General features: G+C 30.7%; 3 protein-coding genes across 3 annotated transcripts; 2 read left to right on the top strand and 1 right to left on the bottom strand.

Moving 5' to 3' along the window:
- The first annotated feature begins 2,479 nt into the window (after nucleotides 1-2,479).
- Nucleotides 2,480-3,052, top strand: LOC110696704. Its single transcript, XM_021874058.1, has 3 exons — nucleotides 2,480-2,681; nucleotides 2,780-2,851; nucleotides 3,003-3,052. Exons 1-3 carry the CDS (start codon nucleotides 2,480-2,482, stop codon nucleotides 3,050-3,052), a joined length of 324 nt encoding a protein of 107 aa, XP_021729750.1.
- A 5,193-nt stretch (nucleotides 3,053-8,245) lies between these two features.
- Nucleotides 8,246-9,983, bottom strand: LOC110696703 (protein FAR1-RELATED SEQUENCE 5-like). Its single transcript, XM_021874057.1, has 3 exons — nucleotides 9,887-9,983; nucleotides 8,334-9,290; nucleotides 8,246-8,286 (listed from the first exon to the last, which is right to left on the bottom strand). The coding sequence occupies exons 1-3, from the start codon at nucleotides 9,981-9,983 to the stop codon at nucleotides 8,246-8,248; spliced, it is 1,095 nt and encodes a 364-aa protein (XP_021729749.1).
- A 985-nt stretch (nucleotides 9,984-10,968) lies between these two features.
- LOC110696702 (trigger factor-like) lies at nucleotides 10,969-11,355 on the top strand. The gene has a single exon (XM_021874056.1). It carries the CDS (start codon nucleotides 10,969-10,971, stop codon nucleotides 11,353-11,355), a length of 387 nt encoding a protein of 128 aa, XP_021729748.1.
- Nucleotides 11,356-11,836: the final 481 nt, after the last annotated feature.

The following is an 11,836-nucleotide window of genomic DNA, read 5'->3' as shown; positions in this document are numbered from 1 at the left end:
AAGAAATTGAGATTGAGGATGAAACAGAAGAAGAATTGGAAAGACAAAGACAAGAAGAATTGCAAAGGGATGAGGAGTTGGCAAGAATATTGAGAGGTATAAAACCTATTGAAGAGTTAAATTTGTCTCAAAAGAGTGAAGAATCTTCAAAAAATTCAAAGCAACCAAGAAGGAAAATGGTTGCAAGGAAAAATCAAAAGAAAAAAGAATTGGAAGAAAATTAGAAAAAACAGGAAGATGAACAATCACCAGCAAGAAGAACAAGAAGTAAATCACGAGGTAAATAAAATGTACAATTTCTAATATAACAATGATCATATTAAATAAAATATTACAACTATATTAATATTTATATAACAATGTTTATTTGCAGATGTTAAGTTTCCTGACATATCAGCTATAGCAACAGCTGCTGCAGCAATTGCTGAAAACCTACCAGCAGCAACAACACCCAAAAAACTTGGGCGTCCAAGGGCTGTAACTGCAGTTGCAGAGAAACCTGCTGAGAAAACAGGGCGTACAAGGGCTGCAGTTATTGGGAAAGCAGGCCAAAAAGGTAAAAGAACATATCTAAAACAATAAATGTTCAATTACAATCTTACACTTTTAAAATGTTTATTTTACTTAATGTAATTGATCAAATAATTAGGTGGTCAGAAAAGACCTGCTGCATCAGCCAAAGGTCCTGCAAAAAAAAGAAAAGTCATAGATCAAGTGCCTTATGATGAACCATCAGAGGATGAAGAACAAGAAGAAGTCCCTACAACAAGTTCTGCTCCTGCAGAAAAGAAAATTCTTAAAAAAGTAGAACAAAAAGGTAATGTACATATTAATAAAGTTAAATGTTCAAATACAAACTAGCAATTTACACTTTCATATATATATGTTCATTTTACATATTATAATTGATCAAATGTTTAGGTGGCCAGAAGAGGCCTTCTGCATCAGCTAAAGGCCCTTTGAAGAAAACAAAAATCATTAAAGAACAATCAAAGGAGGAAAATGAAGAAGATGATAAAAGTAATACTGATAGTGGATCAGACAGTGAGGATCCAACTTTTGATGCTGAAAAAGAAGAAGATGAAGAAAGTGAGGAGGTGGAAGTAGTTCAAGAAAAGAAAACAACATTGAAAAAACCAAAAGCTGAAGAAAAAAGAATGGTTTTGTATGAGAGGGAACCAATAAAAAAGATTGTGAAGAGGAAAACTGAATTTTCAGTGGCTAAAAAAAAAGAAGAGGAGGAAGAAAAGAATGAAGAGGAAGTTGGAAGTTCGACAAGAGGAGGCCATGTCAAATTCATGCATTGGGTTAAGAAAATGAGTGATACACAGAAGAAATTAGTGCATGAAATAGGACTGGGGCTGTTGTTGGATATAGAACTTCCTCAGCTTGACAAACAATTCAGCCATTGGGTTTTAGATAGCTTTGAAGTCAGTAGTTGTAGTTTTGAGCTGCCTAAAGGTGAGAAAATTGAAATTGAGGTGGAGGATGTGAGAATTGTATATGGTTTGCCAATGGGAGACATTCCCATTGTTGAAGCCAAATCAGACAGAGCAAGTGAAGATTTTGGTGTATTTATAAAAAATTGGAGGTCAAAATGGCAAGGCAAAACACCATCTGTAAACCAAATTATTGCTCAATATACAAGTGATAAATTCAAAAACCAAAGGCCAGCAGAAGAAGATTTTCTCACCAACTTTTTGGTAGTTGCTGTGATTTGTTTGATGAAGTGTATTTCAAACAACCAATGCCATTTCAAGTTTCTGTTTTCTATGATGGACAAAGAAAAAATAAAAAACTTGAATTGGTAACAGTACGTGTTTGACTCTCTCATCAGTTGCCATGTGACATGGAGAAAGAGTGGAGGAAAAGGATTCTACAATGGACCATTGCAATTTCTGATGGTAAGTTTATAACACACAATAGTAAATTATAAAATGTTCATTTTAGTAACAATGAATGTTCATTAACAAAATGTTAAATATCGATTTCGTCTAAAATTTTAATCTTTTATATTAATTGTTCATTTGTATTATATTATATGTTCATTTATAGTAATGGGTTTTGGTGCAGTTGTTCTACTTTGACAGAGTTCAAAGATTGAACAAAAAACAACCAAGAACAATTCCAATAATTTCTTGTTGGAAAAGGGATATGTCACTTGAAAGGATAAAAACAGAAAATGATTTGAACTATGGATATGGAAAAGTCCTTCCAAGAATAGAAGAAAAGCCTGAAGACAATCCTAAGGTACAAAATGATCATTTATAAATTATGAAATGTTCAATATCAAAACACATAATGTCTTATATGATTTTTTTATATGTTCTATAAATGACAGGTCTTTATGAATGAATTTGCATCAATGGTACAAGAAGTTGGTGCATCTTTGGCAAGACTTTCTACCAAATTGGTTAAGGCAAAAGAGCTCTTCCCTAGGAATCAGTTGGTCAAGAAGGTAGATGAAGTGTTAGGAAAGATGGCAAGAGAACCATCAATTCTCAGCCAAGATGAAGAAATATTTGGATCAGAGGATTTTTTGAATGCCATAGCTCAAATTGAGAAGGAACTGATGGAGGCAAGTGAAGCAGAAAAAAAGAAAATAGGAAATGAGAAGGAATATGATATAAGGAAGGCATTCAGTTTGGGTTGCAACTTAACTCCCCCAACTCCAACAACTGGTAAATATGCTTAATTAAAAATTGTCATTAATTTGAATATCCTTACTTAAAGAGTATAATATAATTAAAGAATTAAAATTTAATTTATTTGAACATAGAAGCACAGATTAATGTTGCAGCCACAACTTCAACAACAACTGATGCAAATGTTTCTTCTAAGCCAGAAGAGGGTAAAGCTTTAATATCTATGTACAATTATGAAAAGTATAATGTTCATTTATAAAATAATAAGTTTGTTTAGTCTAAATATTCAAAAAAGTATATATTCAGAATAACAAATGTTCATTTACATTAACAATTTCATATATTTTAAATCAACAGAAAGAGTTGGAGGTTCAAATTCTGAAGAACCACAAGATGGAGGAAATTAAAAAAAAGGTAAAAAGTTCACTTATATAGTATTAAATGAACATTTGTGATTGTAAAATATTCTTCTTTAATGATACTAAGTCTATATATGTGTGAATGCAAATTAATACAAAAAGCATTAAACAAAGGTGAAGGTTCAAAATCTGAAGCATTAGAAGAAAATGTTGAAGGAAATTCAAAGAGTGGTACAATGTTCACATATTACAAATAAATGATCAAATTATTAAGTATAATGTTCATTTCTAGTTATATAAAATTTCTTTCATGTATTTTGTTTGCAGCATCTGATTCAAAAGTTGGTGATCCCAAGACACCAACTGAAAATAGGGAAGCTGCTGGAGATATTTCTACAATCTTGAAATCTCCAGCATGTTCAAGTATGGAAGATATCCTTGATAAATCAAACAAGAAAGGAGGAAGCATGGGGTAAACATGGAAGACCTATCTTGTTAGAAAATATATAATTTTGAATGGACATGTAGAATAAATTTGGTTATAAAGTGTAATTATTTTGGACAGTTTTTGTTTATGAAGTTAGTAATGGATATGTATTATAAAATCAGAAGGGAATATTTTTCTTTAGGGTAGGAATGCACAATTTAAGATATGTAAATTATGTATTTTAATTTAAATGTCTTAGTAATATTTTAAGTGTTTATTGTTCAAAAAAGGAGAATAATGTTTTTTTTATATTAATTACTCTTCATTACTAACCATGATTAATATTTCAGAGAAGACAAGAAGAAACAGATACATGCTTCAAATGTGAAGGAAAGGTAAATGATTATTCCACATATACATGTTCTTTTTCATTAAACCGAATAATCATTTATACTATATTTATATTCAGTGAGACAAAAAAGGATTCAAAAGAAATTGAAACAGAGAAGATTCAAATTTCCAAAAACACAACAGGACAAAGGTAAATGGTCTTTACATGTTTATAGATTTATAATGTTCATTATCAATATACTAAATGATCATTCATAATTCAATATTTATTCAGTGACAGAGAGAAGACTTTGGAAAGAAAAAAATCAAGAGAAGCTGAGAAGGCAAAAACTGAGATTGCAAAGGAAAAAGAGATAAGGTATTACTATTTGTTCTTTATATAAATTATTTGTTCATTATTAAAAAAATTCATATTTGTATTAATATATGGTCACATTAACTAGGCCACAAAGGGAAATCCCAAATGTTCCTCTTGCTTTCCGATCTCCATACATGGTCAAGTACAAGGATTTGTTCAAAGATGAAGACACAATGAACAAACTTGTAACAGACTATGCTTATAGTGGAAAAGATCAAAGGTATACATCACTTACTTCATTAAAACTTTAACATTATGTTTGTTGTAAACTCATAAAATTTAAAAAATTGATATTTTGCAGTGAGCTACTATACTATGATGGAGTGAATTCGATCAATAGGGCAGAGATGAAAACTCTTGAACGGGATACATTAGTAGTTAACAATGTGATCGATTCATGGGCAATACTTCTGAATAAAAAAAGGTCAAAGAACAAGTTATACTTTTCAACATTTCCACATGTAAGTCTTTATTGAAATTACACATGTATACATTGGTGTACTAAAATGATCAATTCACTTATACTAGATGATCATTATGAATATTAAAATGATCCTTGTGCATTATTTGCAGCAAATTATGTATTAATAACAAATGAATTGAGGTTATACAAAATCAAGAGTGCAGTTGGATATCAACAGGTATTAATGAACAATATGGAATTATAATATGTTCATTTACATTAATGTGTATATATAATAACATTGTGTACTATGTACAAATTTTTTTTTCCAGTGGCCATATATGCACATTTCTATCTTCTATGCATTGATCATATCAGAGACAATGCATATAATTGACAAAAGGAAACTGCCAAAACATCAAACAATTGCAACAAAGTATGAAAACCAACCCCAATTGGTGGTAAGTATATTGTTTAATAGATATATAAATGATCAATTTGTTTATACAAAATGATCAATATTGAAAATTAAAATGATCAATATTAATATGATCCTTTGAATTTTTTTTTCTGTATATGTTGCAATTAAAAGGATATGCAGAATATTTGAAAGGGTTGGGGTATGAAGATGCAGATTCTATTGAGAAATATAAGGTGATTTTGCAAAAAATGAAGTGGAGGAGCAACGAAGATTACACCAACTGTGGAGTTTACATTATGAAACATATGGAAACTTTCACTGCTGATCCCAATGAAGAATGGGTTTGTGACCTAAAACCAAACAATGTAAGTAAATTTCAACAAAACAAAAAAATATACTTCATGATCACTTTATAATACATAATGATCATTTATATCCCATTAATGTTCATGTTTATAATAAATTATTTTCTTAGAACAGGTGAACCAAATCAGAAAGCTCAGAGTACAATACACTGCTGAACTAATGCTGAATGAAGGAAACAGGCAATCACAGAACAATAGAAGAGCAGCAAGAAGATTTGCACAAGCTTAATACAATATGTTCATATATAGACATATATATGATCATACTTGCTTTCAGTATTTGTATGGACATAAGTTTTTGTTGTTGTTCAAGTAAAGACAAAATTTATTATCTTTTTAATATTTACAAATAGTAAAGTGTTACATTATAATTGCCAGTTTTAAATCATCTAATATAATTATTCCAATTTAATAATGGTTCTTACTATTTAAAATAGTATATGATCACTTCCAAAAGCAAAAATAATCATTTATAGAATATTTAAGAATAGTTTGAAAAAAAAAGATTCAAATTACTTAATAAATCAAAATATAAAAAACTTAAAGCACTTGAATCTCTATAAAGTTGAGACAACTAAAAATGTTGATAGTTAAACACCAAAACATAATTGCATATTGATTTACTCTCTTATTTACCATTTATAGCCAATCTCTTAGCCACACTAGTATCAAAAAATGCTAATAACCTATCATATTTGGTTGAAATTTGTGGAGAACCTCCTTGAGTACTTCTTGAAACAGTAGGAGATCCTTGAACATTCATTGAAACACTAGGAGAAAGTAGAACATTCCTTGAAACACTAGGAGAAACTTGCACATTCCTTGAATTTCCTTGAGTACTTCTTGGAACATTAGGAACATCATGCACATTTCTTGAAATACTAGAATCAACTTGAACATTCCGAGAACAGCCTTGAGTACTTCTTGGAACATTAGAAGGAGCTTGAACTTTCTTCGGAACACTAGAACGAACTTGAACATTTCTTGGAGCTTTTGGAGGATTTTGAACAATGCTAGAAACTTTAGAAGGAGCTTGAGCATTGATTTGAGCATGCACAACTGTGGGAAATTGTACATTTCTTGGTTTCTTTGTTGGCAATTGAGAACTTGTTGGAAAATTATCAACATCATGAGCAATTGCAGCTGTTTTACCCTAATGATCAAAATTAAAATAATTAATGATCAAATTCAAAATTCATAATGACCTTATACAAAATTAAAAGGTAGATGATTAATATTTCACCTTAACAATAGAAGATATGTCTGGATCAACAGTAACGTTTGATTTCATAGAGCTATATCCATATTCCTATAATAAAATGAAAATTATAAAAACATTATAATCACAACTTAAACTACTAAAATGAACAACTACAATTACATACATAATCATTTACATAATACCTATTCAAAGTCATTTGAAACACTATCATCTGAAGGGATATCTTCTACAATGGCAGTCTTTATATTACAAACCTTGAAAAAAAATTAAAAGTAAAAATGTTTTATATTCTAAAGAATTTGATAAAAACAGATAAAAAAAAAGAAAATAAGTTTTTACCTGAGCACTTGGATCTTCAATCACAATTAACTCATTAGGATCAGCCAAAGAATTAGCATAAGATATAGGACACCCATTCTCGTCCAATTCCTAAGGCAAAACAAAAATGTTCAATTCTTGAACATAAATGATCAATAACAAAAACATAAATGTGCATTATTACCTGAAATACTGCTTGACCTTTAGATCTTTTATAAGGAGTGTATACTGACTTTTTCTTCAACCACTGACCCCTGGCTTTGTTATAAGCCTTCTCTAAATTACTCTTAGGCCTATAATTCCTCTCTCCAATAGGTCTTGATTTTGCCGGATTCTTAACTTCATGATCAACAATTTCAATACTTTCAACCGGTTCATTAAAATCAATAGTACCAGTAACACTCTCAATCTTTTCTTTTAAAAGATTGAAATAACATTCAACCTCTGCTCTAGCATTCAAAGAGTGTTGACAACTTGTTACCAACTTAACAAATTTCCTTAGTGTTTGTGTCCTCCAAACACTTGTAGATACTACATTGGTTTTCATTGTAGGTTCATCAAGGCCATGACTACACATAGCAGCCTTAGTCCACCTCTTACATATATAGTCATCTGGAATCTTATGAACACAATTCATATGATAAATTCGAAGAGCATGACAACAAAGCAAACCCATTTCACTAAACAACATGCATGTACAACATATTGCATGTGTTACTTTATTAAAAACAACCTCGTGCTTGATCATATCTTTCCCAGGTCTCCACAAATGATAATAATATTCAGGAAAATTCACACCAGCATCCTTATGATCACAAGCAGTACCCTTAATGAACTCTTCCTTAAAAAGCACATAAGCTTGAATAGTATACAATGATCTAGCATGAACAAGAATCCCAATGTATGCAAAGGCCAAATGACGATTACCTCTGATTGTATTATAATCTCTCCCTTTTTCTTTGCTTCTCCACTCTTGAACCACATCGAGAAACACTTGATAGAAATCACATAGACCTTGTGTCTTGTTAAGCCTTTGAGAAACTGATTTGTTAGTTGTCTCACTACGTTGAGATGAAAGCACACCTCCTGACCAAAATTTCTTTGAAAAAGCTGGACACCACATCTCTTTGATTTTATACAAATCATTCAACCAATCAACATTTGCACAGTCATATTTCAACAACATTCTGTAAATGAAACATGATCATTAAGCATAACAGTTATGATCATTATAAATAAACATTTATAAAAAACTAAATGTTCATTTCTGTAAAAATTATTTAAGAAGCTAAACAAGTATAAAGCAGAAGTACCTTTTCCAATAATGCTCAAATTCTGGTGGAGTTTCACAATACTTTAGTAAATAACCAAATAAATCAGTGAAACCATCCAAAGCTCTCAACGCCCCAATGTGTTTCTTAGAATTTTGTTCAATATACCACACACATAATCTATGATGAACACCTTTGGGGAAAATATTTCTTATCCCAGCTGCAATTGCTTGAGCTTGATCAGTCATAATAGTAATAGGACTTCTCCTTCCCATAGAAGTTAGAAAAGTATCAAATAACCACTCAAATGATTCTGTTCTTTCATTAAGTATAAATCCCATGCCAAACATCACATTATTTGCATGATGATTCATACCCACAAATGGAGCACAAATCATACCATATTTGTTAGTCCTATAAGTAGTATCAAAAACTAACAAATCACCAAAGTAATGATAATCTCTCATCATCCTTCCATCTCTCCAAAAGAAATTAACCAATGCACCATTTTCATCTTGTTCAAAATCATAATAGAAATCTGCTTCATCAATTTGTCTCTTAGCAAAAAATTTGATTAGTTGATTGTTGTCACCTCCCCCAAGTTTAGCTGTCTTTTCAACAGAAATAGCATTATAAGCATCAGGAGCTGTAAAACAAAGGTTAGGAGACCCTCCAACCTCCTTCTTCAAAGCTCTCAAAGAATCAGAAACTTTAACTCCACTCAATCTAAGTGTAGAAATGGAATTAATATGTTCCTTAGAAATATCCCTTTGAGACCTTATTAAATGTCTCTTGTCAACAGGAATCATTTCATGATTATGAACCATCTCATGTCTTGTACATGTATATACACCTGAACGGTCAATACTAAACTGCACAAAAGCTAAGCAACCAGTCCTTATGTTAAGTCTCTCATACAGCCTATTATTCCTGCACTTATCATCTTTAAAACCCTCATTTGTACAAACAAATCTTTTCATAAGGAATGAATCATCTCTTCGCCTCTTACTTTTTCCAATTCTAATTCCAAAGCCCTTTCTAAATGCATATTCATTAAACATTTCATAAGCCACATCTTCAGAAGGAAATTGTTTCCCATAAAATTCAGAACTAGCTGCTTCCTCAAATAAAATAGCATTCTTTTTTTCCACTGCAATATTAAAATGTAATAAATGAACACAAATAATAGCAATAATGTACAATAACCACATGTAAACTTTTAATGATCATTTATCATTACATAAATGAACATATATCAAAATGATAATAAAACATATAAATGAACATTTATGATTACATAGATAAATGTAAATTACAGTAATTACACCTATGTTAACGTAAATGTACATATAATCTAACATACATGAGCATTAATTGAATGTCAAATTTTATAAAACAATAGACAATCATTAAAATGCAGAAAACTGGAAAAAACATCAATTGAATAACAACATTACAAAGAAAAACAATAAAATCACAACAATACATCACAAACTATAAATTAAAATAATCATAAATAAAAATGAAATCAAATATTATAATCGACCATAATTTTGATTTTAATTCATACAATAAGCAAAACTACAAAACCAAAAATTATAATTGAGCATTATATAAACTATAGTTCATACAATTATCAAATTATGAAATCAAAATCGAACTATTACATGGAAAACAGAGCATAATCAAAATCGAATGATTGAGGGAAAAATTACTCACATTGTTACGAAAACGAGTCGACTAAACCAACTCCAGCAGGAAAAATAGAATCACAATCACGATCAAAAGCAATTAAGCTAGAATCACAGTCACGATCAAACACAATTGAGCTAGAAATTTCCATGGAAGAAGAGAGAGAAAAATTGGGGGAAAAATAAAAAATGCAGGAGAGAGAAAATGAAATAAGTAAAAAAAGAGAGAAATAAAATAGAAATTAGGTTAAGAAAATCATTATATAGTTGCTTGAATAGAAAGTTAACAAAAATGAAAAAAGATGAAGAAAAAAAAACAAAATAGCAGAATGATTATTTATGGCTTGAATATAAAACGACGTAGTAGCATGGGGGTGTAGGAGAAGCTAGCTACCCTAGAGTCTAGGCAAAAATTTGTATGTTGTGGCTAAGTGGCTTAAAAATGAGTATTGGGCTTATGTTAGTGGATTAAATTTAAGTTGTTTTGTAGTTATTGGGCACTAGTTTTAAATATTTTGGGCTAAAGTGAATTTCTTATTTGCAAAATTAATTTATTGAGGTGTTATTTTTATTTTTATTATTTTGTAAAAAAAATAGAGGGAGTTTTATATATTGCGTGTTATTGTCATGTACTTTTATTTGCGTATTTACTTGTTTTTTTGGTATGTGTGTTAGCTTCTGTTTTAGTGTTTGTTAGTGTGTTACTCTTTGTTCTTACTTTTACATCTTTGGTTGGTCTTTCTTTTGTTGGATTGTGTATCTATTTAAAATAAATTGCATATTATTTTTCATGTACTTTTTGCGTATGGATATTTGCTGATATAGCTATTATGGAAGAATAAGCAGTAAAGGACTTTTTCTATTTTTAGAAATGGATGACATTAGGGCAACACATGAGGCTAAGCTATAAGAAACGGCTAACATTAGGGCCATACATGATGCTAAGCTACAAGAAGCACGAGGTTTACATGGTGAACTGAGGCAAATTCGAGAGTAGCGCCTTGTAGATATTTATAGAATAATTGATAAAGCTACACAGGAGCTGAAAAGGGGAAGGGAAGTCCATGGCGGGATCTTACCGGCTAATGAAAATGAAGAACCCATTGAAGAGTGATTGTAGAGGATAGGGGGAATGTTATGGGTGGGGATGTTGTTGTTGAAGGAGGTAATTTAGAGGGGAGAAATGATGTTGTTGTTGAAGAGAATGTAGTTGTAGGGGCTGATATAAAGATGGAATTTGATGGGGATGATGAAGCAGATGATGATGGTGAGCCTCATGTCTATAGGGATAATGCTGATGATGACGATGACGAAGATGCCGAAGATGATGATGATGAGGATGACAATGAGCAGGAGGCTGAAGATGACATCGATGACGATGATGATGGTGGTGATAAGAGGTCTGGGTGTGATGGCGGGGATGAGATTATGTATTATGATAATGCAAATTCCAGAAACTCAGAGTCATCAGAGGATTCTGGTGCATATCGCCACACCTTAAGCAATTTTGATAGGATTATTTAGATAGTTGGTTTTATTTGTCAGATTATGAGAATTCATAGTTTCTTTATTGTTGTTTTAAGTAGTTAATTAATAGTTATGTCTTTTTCTAAGCTAATTTCCTTTGTTAATGTAGGAATCTTGAAAGTATAAAGAATTTATTGGCTTAGTTAAGTACTCAAGCAACATTTTGGATATAGATGTTAAGTTTCTTATTTTGTAATGGTTTCAATTATCTTAATATATATAAGAAGAAATTTTTTTGATAATGTTGGTTGTTTTGTAATGACTCTTGTCAAATTTCTTAGTTAAAGTAGCTCAATTTGTGGATATTGACTCTGTGTTGGTTTTGTTTACATTATTTATTTGTTTTTAGTGTTGATTGGTGGGTATTTTAAATTTTTGAATTCATTTAGTTCATTGATTGTAATGTGTGATCTTGGTTGATTAATGCTCACCGGTTGCTAGGTTCTTACATTGACACCACACATTAACTTGGATTCTA

The sequence above is a fragment of the Chenopodium quinoa genome, unplaced genomic scaffold (assembly GCF_001683475.1).
Source record: "Chenopodium quinoa cultivar QQ74 unplaced genomic scaffold, ASM168347v1, whole genome shotgun sequence".
NCBI lineage: Eukaryota > Viridiplantae > Streptophyta > Magnoliopsida > Caryophyllales > Amaranthaceae > Chenopodium > Chenopodium quinoa.
The sequence above is the reverse complement of the archived record's forward strand: the minus strand, read 5'-3'. Positions and strand labels throughout refer to the sequence as shown.

Bases quoted from the DNA above. Each gene is read 5' to 3' on its own strand.
- LOC110696704 (XM_021874058.1), top strand. From the start codon at position 2,480: ATGGCAAGAGAACCATCAATTCTCAGCCAAGATGAAGAAATATTTGGA. The intron at 2,682-2,779 runs GTAAATATGCTT...ATTTGAACATAG, and splicing joins TCCCCCAACTCCAACAACTG to AAGCACAGATTAATGTTGCA. The intron at 2,852-3,002 runs GTAAAGCTTTAA...TTAAATCAACAG, and splicing joins TTCTTCTAAGCCAGAAGAGG to AAAGAGTTGGAGGTTCAAAT.
- LOC110696702 (XM_021874056.1), top strand. From the start codon at position 10,969: ATGGGTGGGGATGTTGTTGTTGAAGGAGGTAATTTAGAGGGGAGAAAT.
- LOC110696703 (XM_021874057.1), bottom strand. From the start codon at position 9,983: ATGGAAATTTCTAGCTCAATTGTGTTTGATCGTGACTGTGATTCTAGC. The intron at 9,291-9,886 runs GTTTAGTCGACT...TTAATATTGCAG, and splicing joins TATTTTTCCTGCTGGAGTTG to TGGAAAAAAAGAATGCTATT. The intron at 8,287-8,333 runs GTGTTCATCATA...CAAAATTCTAAG, and splicing joins AAGAAATATTTTCCCCAAAG to AAACACATTGGGGCGTTGAG.